A 20,091-nucleotide genomic window follows, 5' to 3' on the forward strand; every position below is an offset into this window, starting at 1 on the left:
AAGGATTCTGAGGCTTGAGATTAGTAAGAGGGGGAGGCCCCATGCCCCTCACCATCCCAGTTCGGCAGAAAGTAGCCAGAGAAACCTTGATGACCCATTCCCAAAGAACTGGGCCTCCTATCTCTTAAGGGGAGCAGGTTAGGTAGTTATAATAGGAAAAAGGAGTCCAGAATGGCAGAGGCTAAAAGACAAAGAAGGGAAAAGCCTGCAAAAACAGAACAAAGGAAGGTCTGAGGACCTCAGGTGAAACAAACAGCCCTCTTGGCTAGCCCAATTTACATAGGACAGGCTCAGGGATGAGGAGACAAATGTATAAAAGGGGAAGACTAGAAGAATTGAAGCCTCTCTTCTCTTGACTTTTGGGTCCACCTGTCCTACTCCTCAAGGGTGTACTATCCTTTGTTTTTCCTAATAAAACTGAGATGTAACACTGATTCATCCTTCGCTTCAAATTTTTGCTGTGGTGAGACAGAACAGAGGAAATTACAAACTCCCCTGACACTTCATATTCATAAATCTATGTAGTTTCTTTACAAAAGAAACTTTATTTTCCTCCTATAAAATGATATAAAGCATAGGCACACATGCACACACTCACACACATATACCAATACATGGTTTCAGTCACTCATATGTAGCATGGACGCATTTACTCTTGTTTGAAAGTTATCCTTGGAATGTTCTTCCATAGGGCTGTACTGACTTTCTCCTGCCTTCCTTTGCCCCGTGGCTTTCTGTTGCTATTGAAACTTGTTTTGCCACATTCAGCAGGTAGGGCATGCAGGAGAATAAACGTGTTTCTCTTCCAGTATCCCTCAATCAAAGACTGACAGCTGGAGTTCTTCCATCACCTCCCTTGAACTTTAAGGAAAGTAACTCTGAGGCATATGTCCTACATGAGCTGCCAGAATCTCTCCAATGGAAAGAAACTCCAGTCACTCATGATGGCAGTTGGTTTTACTGATTCCCCTCCTTTCTCATTTCCATTTCTCCTTACTGATGAGTCCCTCACCTCCAAAATAAACTACTTTCACTCAAATCCTTGTCTCACGGTCAGCTTCTGCTTCTGGAACAACTCAAACTAAGACATATGCCAAAAATGACTTTTAACTTAATAAGTGTGGGAATATTTGCAATTTCAGCTCAATTCTTAGGTCCAAATTACAAACAATTTTGCTTATAAAGACCTTTTTATTGATATGTTATTTAAGCACTTACAATGTTCTACACACATGACAGATGAGCTAAAAACTTAGGTACGAAGAGTAGCTATGTGTTTGAATTAAAGTTATACCAGTCTACTTAAAATGCTTAATTCACCATTAATTTTGCCAATTCAGCTGTGTTTTCATCATTGTGAAGCTCTCCTAGTGATATGAAAGAAGTTGAGAAAATGCTTGCTATCTGTTGAAACTCTGCCAATAGCAGTCCATCAATCTGTTAATCTTCTAGCAACTATTCAGCAGGTAGGAAAAGTGCAGTCAAAATATTTTCCCTCATTTCTTTTTTTTTTTTTTTTCACTTTTAATAAGATCAGACTATTTAGAGTCTGTTGGTCACCAGATCCATCAACTATCTAGAAAAATGATTCCTTTCATGGCTCAATCAGAGCCTCATCTAAATTTCAGCAGAAATCTATGACTTCAAGCTGCCATCCCTACTTCTGTTTCCATGGGAATAGACTTCAGATGAGGGAAAAGAAAAAATGGATGGGGTTAGGAGCTTTCAAATAATCATTCAAAATCATGATGAGGTTTTCAGAGCTTCTTTCCTAGGTGATTATTCTGTAGCCTCTTAACCCCTTTTTGCCAGTCTGTTTCCATGGAAATATGACAAAAATGGCTATCCAAGTCTCCAGCAGAGATTATTAGCATTCTTGTGAATTTCAGCTTTGGCTGCAGTCTAGACTGAGTAAGATCTTTCTATACCAGTTTCACATATTAACCTACACTGTGTCTACACATTGTCATTTTTACTTTGAAAGTTCCTTTCACAAATTTATACTTATGATCAAGATCAAATTGATTGTGACATTGCTGAAAAAGTCTTCAGTTTTACATACTAATATATGAATCAACTGCAGAGAGTGTCAGAAGTTTTAGAGTGCAGAAGGAAGAAAATTTAGTTACTGGATTCAACAGATGTTAGATAGGTGTTGGTAGATATGCAACAAAGATCATTTTTAAAATATTTAGCAATCGTTAAGACACAGCGCTGAAACTAAGCAGGACCCTGTGGGTCTCCTGGGCCTGGGAGCCTTTCTGCTCATCCTCCACAACCTTGCCTGAGTTCTAAAAGAGAGGTTCAAACAGTTGCTAATCAGAGAAGGGAGGGGATGCAGAGACAAGGGAGGAACAGCCCAGAAAAAATAGTGTAGCCTTGGGGCAGGGCCCTGTTTCCTCTCAAGAGATACACATAACAATATCTTTGAGCTCTTTACAGAACTAAGTTCAGTCACTCAGTCCGTCTGATTCTTTGCAACCCAATGGACTGCAGCACACAATGCTTCCCTGTCCATCACCAACTCCTAGAGCTTGTTCAAACTCACGGCCATCGAGTCGGTGATGCCATCCAACTATCTCATCCTCTGTCGTCCCCTTCTCCTCCTGCATTCAATCTTTCCCAACATCAGGGACTTTTCCAATGAGTCAGTTTTTCGCATCAGGTGACCAAAGTACTGGAGCTTCAGCATCAGTCCTTCCAATGAATATTCAGGACTGATTTCCTTTAGAATGGACTGGTTGGATCTCTTTGCAGTCCAAGGGACTCTCTTTGCAGTCCAAGGGACTCTCAACAGTTTTCTCCAACACCATAGTTCACAAAAGAACTAAAACCTCCAACAAATGGAAGAGTAGCATTCTTCATTCCAGATAAAAGGAACTCAAAACTTTCAAGAGAGCAACTGAGGCCCTATTAAAGGAATGCAGGCCCAGCATACACCCTAATTTTATCAGCAACTCCACCCTTAAACCACTGCTATAAAACTCCTCACTAAACCATCCAGGGTTGGGACAACTAATTTCAAGAGTGAAAACCTGCTTTGTTCCCCTGCCTTGCAAAGCAATAAGCTATTCTTTTCTACTTCACCCAAGTTCTGTCTTGGATATTCGATTTTGCACTGATACAGGCAAGCAGGGGCTTTCTCAGGTGGTCCTAGTGGAAAAGAACCCACCTGCCAATACATGAGACTCAGGTTCAATCCCTGAGTCTGGACTATCTGCTGGAGAAAGCAATAGCAACCCACTCCAGTAATCTTACCTGGGAAACACCATGGATAGAGAAGCCTGGTGGGCTATAGTCCATGGAGTCATAAAAGAGTCGGACACAACTTAAGGACTAAGGTACAATAACACTTTGAGCTTTTGGCAATCAACAATAATAAATAGAGCTTTTGGCATCAGCATCAATCAAACAGAGCAACTGGTTGGTTTCACTAAAATTATCAGCCCTATTATACGAAAACCAATAAGTTATTAAAAGTAGACCTATGTAAGATGCTTATAGCATTATACCCAAATAAATTGTCCAGCACCACAAAGTGAGCTCCTATAAAATTTAAAAAGAGCTTACAAGAGAAAAGGGTAGAAATGCACAGCAATTCATCTTTTTAAAAATCAGAGTGCATATACTTTCATATAAAGGTCATTTGAAAATCAAAATCATTCTTATTGCTGAAGACATTATGCTAAAGTTAGAGAAAGGATACATATGGTTCTTTGATAGTACCCCTGGCAAGATACCTTGTGTTGAATGTAAAAAAATAACAGCATGCTACATATCAAGTCTCATCTGTCGTACCTTCTGAAATTTGCTGAACAGTTCAATCTACAGTTTTTGCTAGGAGAAATCAAAGTTCTGATTGACCTTATAAAGTACACTTATTTTTCAGAACTCTCTTACTATTCTATGAAAAAAGTGAAAGTCAGACTGGGGCCTGCCAGGCTGCTCTGTCCATGGGGATTCTCATGGAAAGAATACTGGAGTGGGTAGCTGTTGCCTTCAGGGGATCTTCCCAACTGAGGAATCGAACCTAAGCCTCTTTCATTACAGGCGGATTCTTTACAGTCTGAGCCACCAGGGAAGCCCAAGAGTTCTAGAGTGGGTAGACTATCCCTTCTCCAGCAGATCTTTCTGACCCAGGAATGGAACCAGGATCTCCCACATTGCAGACAGATTCTTTACCAGTTGAGCTACCAGCGAGCTATTCTATAGTTGGAGCATTTTACCTATGAGGTCTTGTCTTCAGAGTTTGAATTGAAAAAACTAAGTTTCAATGAGCAATTATCTGAGTTACTAGGTTCTTAATTTAAATTTAATGGCAACTATCGAAACTAATCTTGATTGATGTTTTCAACTAAACAGATGATAACAACAATAAAATAAAACAGTCTGGTTAATTTTTCAAATCATCATCACTACTCTCAAATGCAGTTTGGCACAGTGCTTAAACACATTGAGAGCAAGATTTGGTCTGCAGGCCAAACCTGGCCTTCAGCTTGCTCGTGTAAATAAAGTTTTACTGGAACACAGTCATACTCATTCCTGTACTCTTTTTTTTAATTGTCTATGGCTGATAATCTACCAAAAGGAGAGAGCTGAGTAGTTGCCACAAAGATCACATTGCAGGAATAAGCTGTAATATTTATTCTCTGGTCTTTTAAGCAAAAGTTTTTTGATCCTTGCTCAAGTCTTTAGTTATAACATTATGCCATTACAAGAGAAGACAGTTTGAAGTTGGAGTCTTTTTATTTTTTAATTTTAAAAGTAGTCAATAATGGATAAAAACGTGATCGCCTGGTGTCTGTACTTACATCCATAAATTCCACATTGGCTTTGGGACCAGTTGTTTCATTAAGAATCTTAATAGCCACAGGAATCTTCACTGTTTCTCCTTCAGGGACCCAAATACCCTTTGTGGGGAAAAAAATTTCACATTAAATCTATATTAACACAGATACAACATTTAGATCAGACACAAAATTTGATTTAACAGTTATGTGCTTTCATTACCAGAAAATGAATCATATATGTATTCTGCTTTCAAGGTGTTTACACTATTATAAAATTCATTTGTATATACAAAAAAAGCTTTAAACAGTTAAAAAAAAAAGAAAGGAAAAATCATTGAAATATATATAAAACAATATTTGACTTGGATGATATCATCAATTTATTATGACTTTGAGAAGGATGTTCTGATTTTGAACTTCAATTGTCTTATTTGCAATTTAGAAGACCGGGCTATATAATGTTAATGATTCTTCTCAGCTTTAATATTATCTAATTATTCTGCAACTAAAAATACAATAAGATAAAAAAAGCACATTCTCATGCATCAAAATTCAGATTGATTTAAGAACTAATGTTCTAAGGTGACTTTTTAAGAATTGGTTTTAAAAGGCAAGTACTAAGGAGTATTGAACACATATTAATTTGTCTATATTATTTAATACTATGTATGTACCAAGGATTTTTATTATTTCTAAAGTAATATAAAATATTTACATTAGTCATTGCAAGTTTTCTTTTCCTATATAAATATAATATGAACAACATCTATGTATTGTGGGAAAGTATAAAATAGGTAGAGTTTGATTAAAGTATAATGTTATCTTAAATAACAGCATTTCTGGGTAAACAATTCCACCATTTAACTGAGGACAATGATCCTGATAACATAGGAATGCATGAAATATACAAGAACATTTTTTAAGTGCATCCTTCCAAAGGCACACAGAAGCAGATATGAGTCTACATGTAAAAAATATCTCAAATTTTAATTTATTAGCCTTGACATTAAAAACATCTTCTAAGGACAGTTTTAACATTAAAATGAAAGGAAGAGAACAGCTCCACTTCTTGATTTTCTTAATACTATTTGCTTGTAATTATAAAGATTTTTGAAACTTTTTCACATAGTACTTCTATGCTAAAACGTATATATGTTACCCAAAGTGGTAATAACATAAGAGAGGATAGAAACATAGGAATTATTAAAAAGTCAAAATAATGAAGAAAAAAAAGACTTAAAACCTTTAGAAGTGAATTTAATAGTGAATAGGGAAATCCATCTGTCAAATGCAAAATAATAGGCCAAGCTTCCTATGGTACAATTAAAAAAAAATTATTAATGTAGAAATAGAGGGGAAAAGCCCAAGGCTTGATTTCTTGTTGATGGTACTAAAGTGGAGAACAGGCTTACCATTACTCAATAAAGTAACCTGAGAAGCGGTTACCTTATAAAGATACATAATCAATATGAAAATATATCTAAAGTATGCTTTCAAAATAAGAAAATAAATTCACTATAAATTAATTTTCACTGCTTTCAAAATAAGTATAGCCATATAGTCATTATTTTCTAGGCCCCATGGGATCAAAATTCAACTATGTTGATATCTACGATATTGGTTCAAATAGTTTATGTTTAAGCACAGCATTACTCCAAGCAGATGGAAAAATTAACTGGTAATTGGCTAGGCAAATTTGCATTTCTGTGGTCAAGAATAATTCTTTATCGTTTAAGATAGCATGTCCTCATAAGAACTAATAATTTTAATTAAAACTTAAGGTCAACCATATACACTGTAGGAATAAAATTTAAACATACTTATGGAACTTTCAAAAAGCTTTTAATAGAAGTAATTTCAATAAGTGTACACCACTCTTGGACAATGGGCAAATAAGTGATGCTAATAAAACATTATTAAATGTCTAAATAATTAATATTTTTCCCTGCTGAGGTTACTAGACAACATTTGGTCTTGAGTTATACAGTATTCATGATTTACAATAAAATTCAATTTCCAGACCATATCATCTTTAAAAACATAAAGGTGATTATATGCCAGGTACATTTCAAGATTGAGTTACTTTTAAAATGGAAGTCCATATTTTTCTAACATGATATAATTAAGAGAAACAGATAAGATAGTTTGTGTCTCTGAACATACAAAGATTTTGAAGACCAGAAAGTACTAAGTCAGCTAATAATTTTAAATTTAACTGAACAAAATATGCAGAACAGGAGATTTAGAAACATCTGCATTTGACCATAGAATTAAAATTTTATTTTAGAGTTGAGATTATTTTTGGTAAACTCAGGAGAGAAAATTAAGGTTTATATTCCAATCATTAATAACTTCCAGCAAATAATTCTGCTTTTAATATAAAAAACAACATTTTAAGATACAAAATTCTTAAGATCTGACCTATTTTAGCTGATAATATTCTTTAAAATGTAAGCTTGCATATCACTTTAAGAAATTTGTCAAAGCAAATTTTGGTAATTGAAGTAATGGACATTACAAAAAGGATTTAGTACTATCCCAACAGAGTCTCTTATTCTTGTTATTTACAATTAAAAATAAATTTTACCACAATTAACCTTGAGCTTGGCCTTTGAATTGGTTTTGTAATTAAGTTAAATAAGTAAACATACAAATGCCTTCATTTGAACTCTCCTTTCCAGAAATATCTCTCTTATTTAAAACCCATGATGTTACCGTCTCCTTCTATCTAACCTGAACTTTACAAAGTCACTTTTTTAGTTTGCATGTAATGGTGAAGACATTAAAACTGGAAATTATCTGTTAAATTATAAATGTTATAAGGTAGGCAAAAAAGTGCTTTAGAAACTAGTTTTACTAACACATCAGTGTATTTCTGTGTGTTCTGAAGAGATGGGCTAGTAGGGTCCTGATGGATAGGTCTTTAGATTGTTGATTTAAAAAAACGCACGTGCGAAGGGCAACTAAGTTTTATTTGGGGCAAAATGAGGACTGAAGCCCAGGATACAGCACCTCAAATAGCTCTAACAAACTGCTCCAAAGAGGGGGAAGGTCAGTATTTATGTGATTTTGGTGGAGAGAGAGTACATGCAATTGAGCACGTTTCCAGATCTGCTAGTCTCATGAAGCCTTTTGCTAGTCGTGAGTAACAGTCATCACTCTGAAGCATTTTAGTACTTTTCTACATATGAGGAGATGTAAGAATTGGGTTCATAAAATCGGCTCCTGAAAATACCTACCTGAAGACCTGTTCTGCCAGTTTTTCCCTGAGCACAGAATGCCTCATTTCTGTTCTCCACCCTAAACTCCTTTCAGGGGATGCTGAAAATCAGCAGCACATGATTTAATGTTTGTAGAGGTAAATATCAAGTGTCCATGGAAAGTGCCAATTTGTAGTTGACAGGATCAAAGAATAGAAGAGAAGAGCAAAGAAAGAAGAGCACATTGCCTACGTCTGTCTGGGCTATCTCCCTGTGTAGGGGCAAAGGTAAATGGGTTGGATCTGGGTATTCTGAAATAAGGACAAATTTGCCACAGGCAGTTGATATCAAAAGGAGCTCAGAAGAGACTGAGAGAAAGAACCACATTTTGGCTTTGCATCAGTGTCTCCTGCTTTTTCATGACTGTCTCAAACCCAGCTTGGTCAATAAAAATTAATGAATTCATTTGTGTAGCAACTTCTCAATACTATAAAGATTCTTCTCGCAGAATATTAAAAAGGAAATTAGGTTGGCTAGAACAATAACTCTGGCTATTATTTAAAACAAGTATGAAGCAAAACTGAAACTAACTGATGGTATGCGTTATTTTTTACTTACTTTATAGACAGTTCCAAAAGCACCTGAGCCAAGTACTTTCACTCTTTTGAGCTCAGTTTCTTTCAAAATACGAAGTTGAGCTTGATTGGGCGCTGTGCCACTGGGAGTTAAGGGTTCTACCAGCTACAAAGCAAAAGAAAAACAAAAAATACAGGTTATACAACTTTCAATCCAATAAACAGTGTTCCTCTCTCTTTCTGTCTGGTTCGCTTTCTCACACATAAAAAACACACACAAACCTATTTTATATCAACAAACCATATGTATATAAAATGTATCACTGAGCATTCCTCTAACCCTACTCTTTCTCTTTTGATGATCTTCACCTGGGTGAACACAAGTAACAAGTATGTACCTTGAGGTCTACTGGTCTAAGCGATGTTTTTTTCCCCATTTTTCATAGAGATCTAGAGACTAATATGGAGAAGGCGATAGCACCCCACTCCAGTATTCTTGCCTGGAAAATCCCATGGACGGAGGAGCCTGGTGGGCTGTAGTCCATGGGGTCGTGAAGAGTCGGACACGACTGAGCGACTTCCCTTTCACTTTTCACTTTCCTGCATTGGAGAAGGAAATGGCAACCCACTCCAGTGTTCTTGCCTGGAGAATCCCAGGGACGGGAGAGCCTGGTGGGCTGCCGTCTATGGGGTCGCACAGAGTCGGACACAACTGAAGCGACTTAGCAGCAGCAGCAGAGACTAATAAGGGGCTTTTAATTCTACTTCATGTTCCTTCTTTTGGACAACTTCAGCTAAGGTTCAGAGATTTTACTTATTCAACTGTACTCTATCAAAGTTTTGTTTTGTTTTTCATTTCAGGAAATTTAATACAAAAATAAAAAAAATTTTAATTAAAAAAGCTACCTTTTTTTTTTTTTTTTAAGCATTTACTATCTTTACCAAGGAAGTCAGGGTAGATACAGAAAAAAAGAAAAAACAAGCTAGCACAATGTCAATAAACAAACACAGTGTTTCTAAATTTTTCATGTACGTGTAAATTACTGGAGGGTTTTGTTAAAATGCAGATTTTGGTTCAGTAGATATGGATTTGGGGCTGAAATCTTCATTTTTATAGAACTCTAGAAGATGCCTCTTTATGATGTTGCTCCTTGAACACATTTTAAGCAACAAGGCCCTAGAATACCTTCCAGGTTAAAAATTCTAAAATTCTATGAATTGATTCTAGATCATAAATGAATGCTATGGAATGAAAAGGAATAAAATAAAAAAGGGGGAATGAGGTTTGCTTTTTTGGCTTCCTAAAAGGAGGTAGACTTTAAAACTAGTCTTGAGATAATAAACATGGATGGACATGGGGGAGGACACTGTCACCAGAAACAGTTTAGACACAGCCTCAAGAAGAAGGAAGACGGCATGGAAGAGACTAACGCACAGAGAGGGACAGGTCTGAAGGCTGAGATTATGGTGGGTGATGCCAGATCTGGAAGGGGGCTGGTTATGGCCCAAAGGGGTAAAATTTGGCTGATGATTTTAGATGTCATGGTTTAGATGCCATTGCCAGAGAGAACGGGTAAGCAGGAGAAATGTATGTAAATGTGTGCCAATTTCTTATGTGAAGAACAACAACAATAACAAAAATGTAGACAAAAGAGAGACTCCAGATACCAAATAGTCTATACTGAATGTTAAAATTTTAGAAATTTACCTATGCTTGAGGGAAAAAGCAAGTAAGACAAATAAGAGCTTCTTCTTTTTTCTTTTTTTTAAAGTTAATAAAGGAACTAAACTTTACAAATAGCTTGTTCCTTCTCAGCATAAGGAAATAATTAAGGGCTACTCCTACTCACATTGTCTTGAAAACCACCACACTATTTCAAAATGTCTGTTTACAAGGCTAACTGCAGTGTGGTCCTCCAACTTGGTTATTATTATAATGCTCCTGTGAACATCACAGTCTACTTAATTAGCTGAACAGGATCATGAATATAAGTAACGGTTAGGAATAGTTAGCAAGAATTTGGGAAAAATGATAAAAAATATCAATAAAATTAGGCTTTTTTTAATAGTTTGACAATACACTGCTATTTCATTTTCAAATATAAATTGTAATAATGCATATAACTGCATTCAAGTCACATAAATCTCAGAAAGAATGACACAAGTCTTTATTAAACCTGAAAACAAAATCTCCTGCAGAGGATCCTCTTCATTTGAATCCTGCTGTGCAGAATTTGTTTGGTAGATTTTGATATATATACTTTGTGTGTAATAAGAAACTTTTATAAATTATTTCTTAAATCACATTTAAAAGTCATACAAAAATCATATGTAAATTTGGGAACTGGATTTCTTTTGCACTTTGGGTTAGATACACTTAACATATATATGTGTGTGTGTGTCTGTGTGTGTGTGTACTCTATATATAGACATAGGCCTCCCAGGTTGCCCTAGTGGTAAAGAACCTGTCTGCCATTACAGAAGACATAAGAGATGTGGGTTTGATTCCTTGGGTTGGGAAGATCTCCTGGAGGAGGGCATGGCAACCCATTCCAGTGTTCCTGCCTAGAGAGTCCCATGGACAGAGAAGCCTGGCAGGCTACAATCCATAGGGTCGCAAAGAGTCTGACACAACTGAAGCGACTTATCACATAGCATATATAGACCTATACTATGCAATAATTTCATATTTTGAAAACGTCATAATTCTACCTGATACATTTGGTCCTCTGCAATTTTCTTAAATATCATTCAATATTTTTTTTACAAACACATTTTTCCCCAGGAATTTGAACATTATATCATTAAAAGAAGCATAGTTTTATTTTGTGATGCAGTATGATAAAGTTTAAATCTGTGGGTTTTTATACCATTTCTGCCACTCATAAGCTTAGAATGCAACTTACCCTTCCTGGCCCTTCATTTCACATCTGTAAAGTTGGTGTAGCAATAATTACCTTAGAAGATTGTTAAAGGATAAAACAGTATATAGCATAGATGAAAAATTTGGGAACATTATCTGCCATAATATAGGCAACAAATCTGTCACTTCAAGGGATAGGATTGTCTTTCATTAATATATTTTTAAATTACAGCATCTACAAAACCATTAAGCTTATCTGCATTTCAATAAAAGTATGTTAAAAAAAAGATTTCTTACTTTTATGTATGCAACAGAAAAATAGACACTGTGGGGGAAAATGATTTGGGGAAAGTGTATCAGTTTTAAAAACCTTCCAACTGCACATCAAATTTTAACGACTTTCACCTCTGAGGCAAGATTTCTTGCTTCAGTAATTGAGAATTTAAGTTGATCCTCTTAAGAATTCCTCTTCTGTTTAGATGGTAGAAAATCATAGTTATTTACTTTTACTGAGAGAAATATGGGAATTCAACAATAATCTAATTTTGCCCTAAGTGATAACTTTCTATTTAAAAAAAAATAGAATATACTTACAAAACCAATTAGTGTGCATTTATTTAGTAATGAAATGCCAATTTGAAGGGCATTCATAGAAAGCATCGTATTAATAAAATAAGACAAACAACTCTTTCATAGCAATGAGCCTTTCCTACACAAGGTTAAGAGACAGAATTTGTCTTCTATTTATTCAAGAACCTAAATATCCACTGCTATATACCAAACCTTCCATTCTTCTTCAACTCTAGTTTATTTACTCCACTTTTCAAGGTTCTCTCAGTGACTGCTCCAAACCCGCCATATGAGAGAATTCTGCCTGCCAAACTTATTCATGTTCACATGTACAAAGCTGAAAGTGATCAAGTGGGGGATACTGCATCATCCAGCTTAAGTAGAAATTGTTACTATGTTCACTCTGTGTCTATGTTGCTGCTGCTGCTAAGTCGCTTCAGTTGTGTCCGACTCTGTGCGACCCCAGAGACGGCAGCCCACCAGGCTCCCCCTCCCTGGGATTCTCCAGGCAAGAACACTGTTGTGGGTTGCCATTGCCTTCTCCAATGCATGAAAGTGAAAAGTGAAAGGGAAGTCGCTCAGTCGGGTCCGACTCTTAGCGACCCCATGGACTGCAGCCTACAAGGCTCCTCCATCCATGGGATTTTCCAGGCAAGAGTACTGCAGTGGGGTGCCATTGCCTTCTCCTGACTACTTAATGCTTGAATGAGTCTATTGATAAGACAGCCCATTCTAATCTCAGATAACTTTCATCATTAGAAAGTATTTCCTTACATGTAGCTCTATAGTAGCTTTCTGAAACGGTCACATATTTCTTCTATCTAGATTCAACTTCTAGAGGGAAAGAGCTAAAATTTAATTCATTATCAATGTGAGAAACTTATGAATGAACAAATATTCCCATTCCTGTCAGTGTTAAGAGGAAGTCAGACTGTTACACTGACAGAAAGCAATCGCAGAGAAGGCTGTCTCAGTACAGATTTGCTCTTAATTGTTCAGACAGGCATGGGTATGTGTATTGGGAGACAGAGGTAGGATTTAAGTTGAGAAAGCTATGGTAACACACATTCTTCTGCAATTGCTTTCCCTCTGATAGCCTGTATGCTGAAAATGATCATCTTGCATGCCAGAAAATTCAGTGTGGCAATGGAAAAGAAATTATAATATTTATGTGTAATTTACATATTCACAATAACTAACATGCACAATATTAAATGCACAGTGTGGGAAGGTCTAAGCTTTATCCTGAAGCTTGTCTTTTCACTGATGCTATGAGATTGGTGGCTACCCACTGAATGACCCTTAATTAAAGCATAAATTGTTTGCCGATCTGGCTTTATTTTAGCCAAAATAATCCTATCTCTTGCTAACATTTTTCTCATTCTGTTACGAAGATATCTTCTTACTCAGACATTTTCTAGATCTCCTACTTTGATATACTAGAGTTTATTAATGGACCCCTGGCCCCCAAAGAAACAGATCTATCTTTTCCCAATATGATAATTTCCTTGACTCTTGCTATTTGCCCTCTTCAAGTCATGAGCCTGCCTTGACTACATTTATTATACACTCTGATTTTTCATCAACTTTGTATAATAGAAAGTAGAAAATATTAGTCGCTCAGTTGTGTCCGACTCTTTGTGACCCCATCATCTGTCCATGGAATTCTCCAGGCAAGAATACTGGAATGGGTTGCCATTCCCTTCTCCAGGGGATCTTCCAGACCTAGGAACTGAACCCGGGTCTCCTGCATTGCAGGCAGATTCTTTACACTCTAAGCTAGCAAAGCATACTATAAAAATGTAAATCCTCAGCAGAAATCCGAATAGAATTTTCACTTGGATTAAAAACTGAGTATCATAAAAACCTTTTAACTCTAATGAAAGTCCTTAAACACATGAACACAAGAAATGAACATCTCACCTCTGTTTCCAAGAATCTTCTTAAGGCTCTTTTCTTTTTGATGCTCTTCCTTCGAGCATAAACTGCAAATGTTAGGCCCACAATGACCAGGATGAAGAGCCCACCAATGACTCCAGCTGCAATTAGAGGAGTCCTGCCAACCAGAATGGAAAAGAGAATAATAACAGTAAGAGAGAAAAGACAGAAAAAGAGGAAAGGATGGTTGTTTACCCACATATCACAAGTCTAATCAGTTAGAAGAAACACAAACAAAAACGCATTACCTTTTCTCATGGTAAAAACTGCAGTGTTTTTTTTTTTTTTTTTTGCTTTGTTTTTTAATAGTAAACCATGCACAGACAACTAATCTTTGGAGATGAGCAGCCACAACATGCCATTTGATGAAACATGTAAAATTTGATAACAAAATGAAGAACATATGCCAAATTTTTGATACAGGATCACGTTAAATTGTTTTAATTTTACTTTTATCTATAAAGAAGAAAAATGCACTTAAATAGTACGTGTGATATATGCTATTATTTTCAACATTTTCTCTAAAGCAGGCTTTCTCAACAGTGGCACTATTGACATTCAGGGCTGGATACCTGTCCATTCTGGGGACTGTCTTACACATTTTAGGATGTTTAGCAGCAATCTCATCCTCCATCCACTAGATGCCAGCAACACTCACCCTCTCTCCCCAGTCATGACGTTGTCTCCAGACGTTGCCAAATGTGTGTCAAAATCACTGCCAATTGAGAACCACTGTTTTAAACCAAGAATGAGTGGTTTGAGGACATATGAACCCCATGCCTCTGGCATACAAAGATACCAACAGAGAGATGCATTGACAAAGTGCTATTTCAAACTCTGTCAAGGGCAATTCTGTTGGGAAAAGGGGCAGGAGAAAGATGAAGAATTGGGTCAGACAGGTTTTCAGAGTTATGATGACTGGAGTAAGCATTATTATCAAAAGCATGACTAAGCATCATATACCCATGAAAGAAGTCTATACATTAAGTACTGAATAAAAATACGTAAATAGCATTAAAATAGGAAGATATTGACCAGAGATTTTTATTCTTAAAATGTTTCTCTAATATATTGCTTACTAAGATATGCTTTTGAAACTGATCACTTTTTGTTTTCTAAGATTAAATTTTTTGCTTACTTGAAAAGTAATGCTTATGGTCTTAACTTCTTGTCCTAGAATAGATTAGTATCTATGAGCTTCCTGTGGTCAGTCTTGAAATACATTAATTTCATATGTCATATGAAACAGTTCAGAGTAAAACACATATTGACTATGAAGTCATGATAGATATCAAAACTAAAAAAGACTTCCCTGAATGCTCATGTTCTCTATGGTAAAGTGTTTTATGTTTTATATTACTATTTGTAGAAGAACCTACTTTATACAGCTACACTCTTAGAAAAACAAAAATATTACTTGTTCCTGTAAGATAAAGTTTTGCTCAAAGATCAGAAATAATGAAAGTGGATGATCCAAAGTAAAATATTTAAATTTTAAAGAGCTGTTGGAAAAAAAAAAATTCTGTCTAACTTCTTCTATAAATGAAGTCATGTCTTTTAAACATTATAACTGTTATATTATTGTCATATAAAACTGCAAAGAAACCTTAAAAAGTGGTTCATCCTAAAGGTTGTTGCCTGGCAGTTGAAAGTCCTTCAGCACATTGAAATGTTGCTATAATTCAACCAGATTTTCCTAAATGGAATTTTCTAAAGATATAAAAATGTGTGCTGAGAAAATTACACTACAGTATGGAAACAAACTCATCATTATAATGCCTTTTGGTATGTGTAAGATCACATTTTTGGTATTCCAGTTAAATATGCATTTCAGAAAACATTTTAAGTCTTCAACTCAAGGCATATTTTTCAGCTCAAGTGCCTAATACATCTCTGAAAAGTCACTACTATAAAAAGAGTTACATTTTTGTTTCCTTAGCCCAGTGTTTTATTGTAAAGGATTTATGCATGATTGAGAATAGCTCCCAGCATTTTCTTAGCTGTAGGTTTGAACTAAACTCGAATCTTCCTCTACTTATCCATTTTGCAAAAGAATAAGTGGTATGCATTTATGAAAGCATTTGTCAATGTTACTATAAATTAAAAGAAAATTCTCTATTTTTTTGTTTGTCTTTCATTTTAAAAGTGATCATTTCCAACAGAACAAGATTCCTGACTCTATTTTTTTCATCTAATTCAAATGAATATCAGTTATCATATCATTTCTACTTAGTCCTGGCAATGAAAATAAACATTTAAAAACTCAACAGACAGTAATTTCTATGACTTTCTAGTTAGCTTTTACTTTTGTTATCTTCCTTCAGCAGTTCCTTGGTTGATTTGCATTCCTCGAGTTTTCCTCTTTTACTACTTTGCAGGAATGGGAGTGTTACAAACAATCCAAAGAAGCAAAGAACTAGAGTTTCTGTACCTAAAATTCATACATAAATTCTTGTTGGATGTTTAAAGAGGCCTACTTCTTCTTAGTTCAGCACAAGTTACTCTTGGAAAAGAAAAAAAAAATTAACCACAAGGAAGCAATTAAGTTGAAAAGCAACAATGTTCTATAAGAAAACTTGCTTGTATTTTTAATAAGTGAATATCATGATAAAAGGTACTGATTTTGATTAACAAGATTTAATATTCATAAAAAAATTGACGTGAAATGTAACCCTGGCCTGGACTCTAGTTTTGACAAGCCAGCTGTACAGAAATTTTTTCGATAACTTGAGAAATTAGAATATGGATTTGATAGTAGATGAAATAGAATATACTGGCATGTAAAGATGTAGACCAGAAATCAAAAAGACTGAGTTAAAACACAGTAGGCACTAAATCAGAAAAAAATTCTTACACACATATACATGCTGCTGCTGCTAAGTCGCTTCAGTTGCGTCCGACTCTATGCGACCCCATAGACGGCAGCCCACCAGGCTCCCCCGTCCCTGGGATTCTCCATGCAAGAACATATATGTGTGCAAAAAAAAAAAAAGATCTGGAAAAATGTACAATAAGACACTAAATGGTTTTTGTTTCTGAATTATATGACTCTAGCACTCTTATTTTTTTGTTTTTACTATTGAACATTTTTCTAATATTCTCCATTATGTCTTCCCTTAGAAATATAGGTTAATGAAACTTAAAAAAAATACAGGAAAAATAAATCTTTGTCTAAAAGCTTAGTTTTACAATAACAGCCTTGTTTTCTTTCTTTTTTCCTTTTTGAATGTTTACTTTGCATTTTTTCAATTAAAATTTCATTTCGCTAGTCCCTGTCCACTTTTATGATCTAAGTACTTCTGAAGGTATGTTCTATTCATTGTAGCTTAATGTGTCTGAGACATTTAATTGCCACTATGTTTCTTATAATTAACATTATGTTTTATAAGATCAATCTAATTTGAAAAGTTATACCACTTCACATTTCGTACTCCCCCGCAATTTTGATGATTCGCTGAAACTCCAGTACTTTGGCCACCTCATGCCAAGAGTTGACTCATTGGAAAAGACTCTGATGCTGGGAGGGATTGGGGGCAAGAGGAGAAGGGGACGACAGAGGATGAGATGGCTGGATGGCATCACCAACTCGATGGACGTGAGTCTCAGTGAACTCCCGGAGTTGGTGATGGACAGGGAGGCCGGGCGTGCTGTGATTTATGGGGTCGCAAAGAGTTGGACGCGACTGAGCGACTGATCTGATCTGATCTGAGACATTTGTAGGTGTAGGATCAATGCCCTTTTTTTTTTACCCCCTGAAAGTTAATGCTTCACTCTTTATAAGAATCCTTTGGATAAAAGGGATATAGTTACTTAAGTTGCAGTTTTAAATTGTGTATCTCTCCTAGGTCTAGTGCTGACTACTGTCAACTCAGCTATATTCCCTGAAGGAGAGTGTGTTCCTCTTACATATGGGTTAGAGTAACCTCTTAGAGGCTAAGATGTGACATTAATGAAATCATAAGGGTCAAAACCAAGAGACCTAGAATACTCTGTAATCCCTTATCTGTAATAGGAGTATTGCTTGTTCTCTGTCTTTTGCCTGTCCATTAAAAACCTTTGGGATACCCTGAAGTATACAAGATAGGGCATGCCAAGTGACAAGTGCAAGCTTTTTCTAAAGGAATGCTATCAGATGATATTTTATCTTATTCTGTGATTTTAAAATAGTATAATGAAACTAGTATCTCCCATCTACTCATAGAAACTAATATAATAAGGATTCTGAGTCGCAAATGAACGTGACTAATTTATTTAAAAGCATATAACTTGGATTTCACAGTTTCTTTTAGAAGTTCAGAGACAACACTATAAATTACTCTATAATCTTGAATGCAATTATCTATTGTTTGGCAAAACTAATACAGTGTTTGAGGTTTAAAAAAAATCTGTACTAATAAAAAAAATTTATATATTTCAAAAAAAAAATTGTATATTGAAGAGTAGTGTCTCCCCAGACTATGCTATTCATATAATACGATGTATTCTTATTAGTCATTAGTATATTTGAACTATGTTATTCCTCACCGGAGAATACAAAATGTGAGTGAATCATGGAACTTGATTTTATAAACGTCCACATACTTTCTTTCACTGATCTGTTTCCTTTCAGATAACAAATCAGAAACAAAGTCAATATAATTTATGATTAAAATTCAAATGGCTTTAAAACTATTTGATTACACCAATTTTGTTTCATTTAATGTCAAGGGCAGACTATTCTACAAAATATGTGCAGTGGTATTTTCTTTAAAATTGTAAACTTAGTAAGACTGGTACTTTAATATACTCACGTGCTGTGCTGTGCTAAGTCACTTCAGTGGTGTCCCTATGGACTGTAGCCCGCTAGGCTCCTCTGTCCATGGGATTCTCCAGGCATGAATACTGGAGTGGTTGTCATTTCCTATTCCAGAGGATCTTCCCAACCCAGGGATCAAACCTGTGTCTCTTAAGTCTCCTGCCTTGGCAGGCAGCTTCTTTTCCACTAGTGAAAAGAATTCTAAGTCTATAAGATTTTTTTGTGTTAATTTCACCAAATAAAAGTATTTTAAATTTATAATATAGGCATATTTTTCTTTATTTCTTAAGTATAGAATAATTTTCAATTACAGATAAAGGAATCAATCAGATATTCTATTAATATAACACACTGACGATATAGTTTACAACTCACGGTATTGACTTTATATCAAAGAACTCCACTTTTAGAAGCTCTAAATTAAACAATTTGAAGTCAGATCCTCAGAATTGTTTGGATCAGACTTAGGGCCATAGGGCTTCCCTGGTGTCCCATTGGCTAAGATCCCACACTCCCAATACAGCGGGCCTGGGTAATCCCAGGTCAGAACTAGATTCCACATGCTGCAGTGAAGAGTTTGCATGCCAAAACTAAAGATCCCCAAATACCACAGCTCAGCCCCAGTACAGCCAAATAAATAAACATTTTTTTTTTTTAAAGCTTAGGGCTGCTTTATTTTCTGTCCATGATGGGTACTAAAGGTGTTAAACTGATTTTTTTTTTTAATTTACACAGAATTATAAACAAACAAGTCTAACAGGCTAATGAGATCATTTTAACCATTTTTGAATAACAAAGTTTAAATGAAAGTGTAAAATAATGTCTCTAGCATTATTACTTTATGTTTACCTTTCAAATCTTCACAATTTTTCCTTATAGTATTACATCATGCTGGAAAAATGCTTCCACCTCAGACCAATTTGAGTTTTATTAGCTTGGTGAAAAGTAATTGTGGTTTCGGGCTGTGAATTTTAAATTATAACTAGGCTCAAACACATCTTTATTAATCAAAATAGGAACTATTACAATCAACACATTTTTGACAACAAAAAATGTTTGTTTATTCCTGTAGCGTAAAAAATCTGCTCTTCAGGATTCGACAAACTCTTGGAAAGCATTTTCTGACTCCTGCTGGTTGTCGAAGCGTTTTCCCGCAAAACACCGTGGCAATGCTTAAAGAAGTAGTAGTCAGTCGGCGAGAGGTCAGATGAACATGGGGAATGAGGCAAAATTTTGGAGCCCAATTCTTTCAACTTTGGAAATGTTGGTTGTGTGACATGCGGTCGGGTGGTGTTGTGGAGAATAATTGTGCCCTTTCTGTCAACCAATGCCAGCTACAGGTGTTGCAGTTTTCAGTGTA

General features: G+C 35.6%; 1 protein-coding gene across 4 annotated transcripts in view; it reads right to left on the bottom strand.

Annotated features, from left to right (window-relative positions):
• The window catches only part of ERBB4 (erb-b2 receptor tyrosine kinase 4), a 1,293,114-nt gene that overhangs the window by 236,318 nt on the left and 1,036,705 nt on the right, over window positions 1–20,091 (bottom strand). For all 4 annotated transcript variants that reach the window (XM_055573359.1, XM_055573357.1, XM_055573360.1 and 1 more), the window contains exons 17-19: window positions 13,922–14,054; window positions 8,609–8,731; window positions 4,812–4,910 (exon numbers count right to left, since the gene is read on the bottom strand). In XM_055573359.1, the coding sequence (XP_055429334.1) occupies window positions 4,812–4,910; window positions 8,609–8,731; window positions 13,922–14,054 (355 nt within the window). The remainder of the gene's footprint in view (window positions 1–4,811; window positions 4,911–8,608; window positions 8,732–13,921; window positions 14,055–20,091) is intronic.

The sequence above is a fragment of the Bubalus kerabau genome, chromosome 3 (assembly GCF_029407905.1).
Source record: "Bubalus kerabau isolate K-KA32 ecotype Philippines breed swamp buffalo chromosome 3, PCC_UOA_SB_1v2, whole genome shotgun sequence".
Classification (NCBI taxonomy): Eukaryota; Metazoa; Chordata; class Mammalia; order Artiodactyla; family Bovidae; genus Bubalus; species Bubalus kerabau.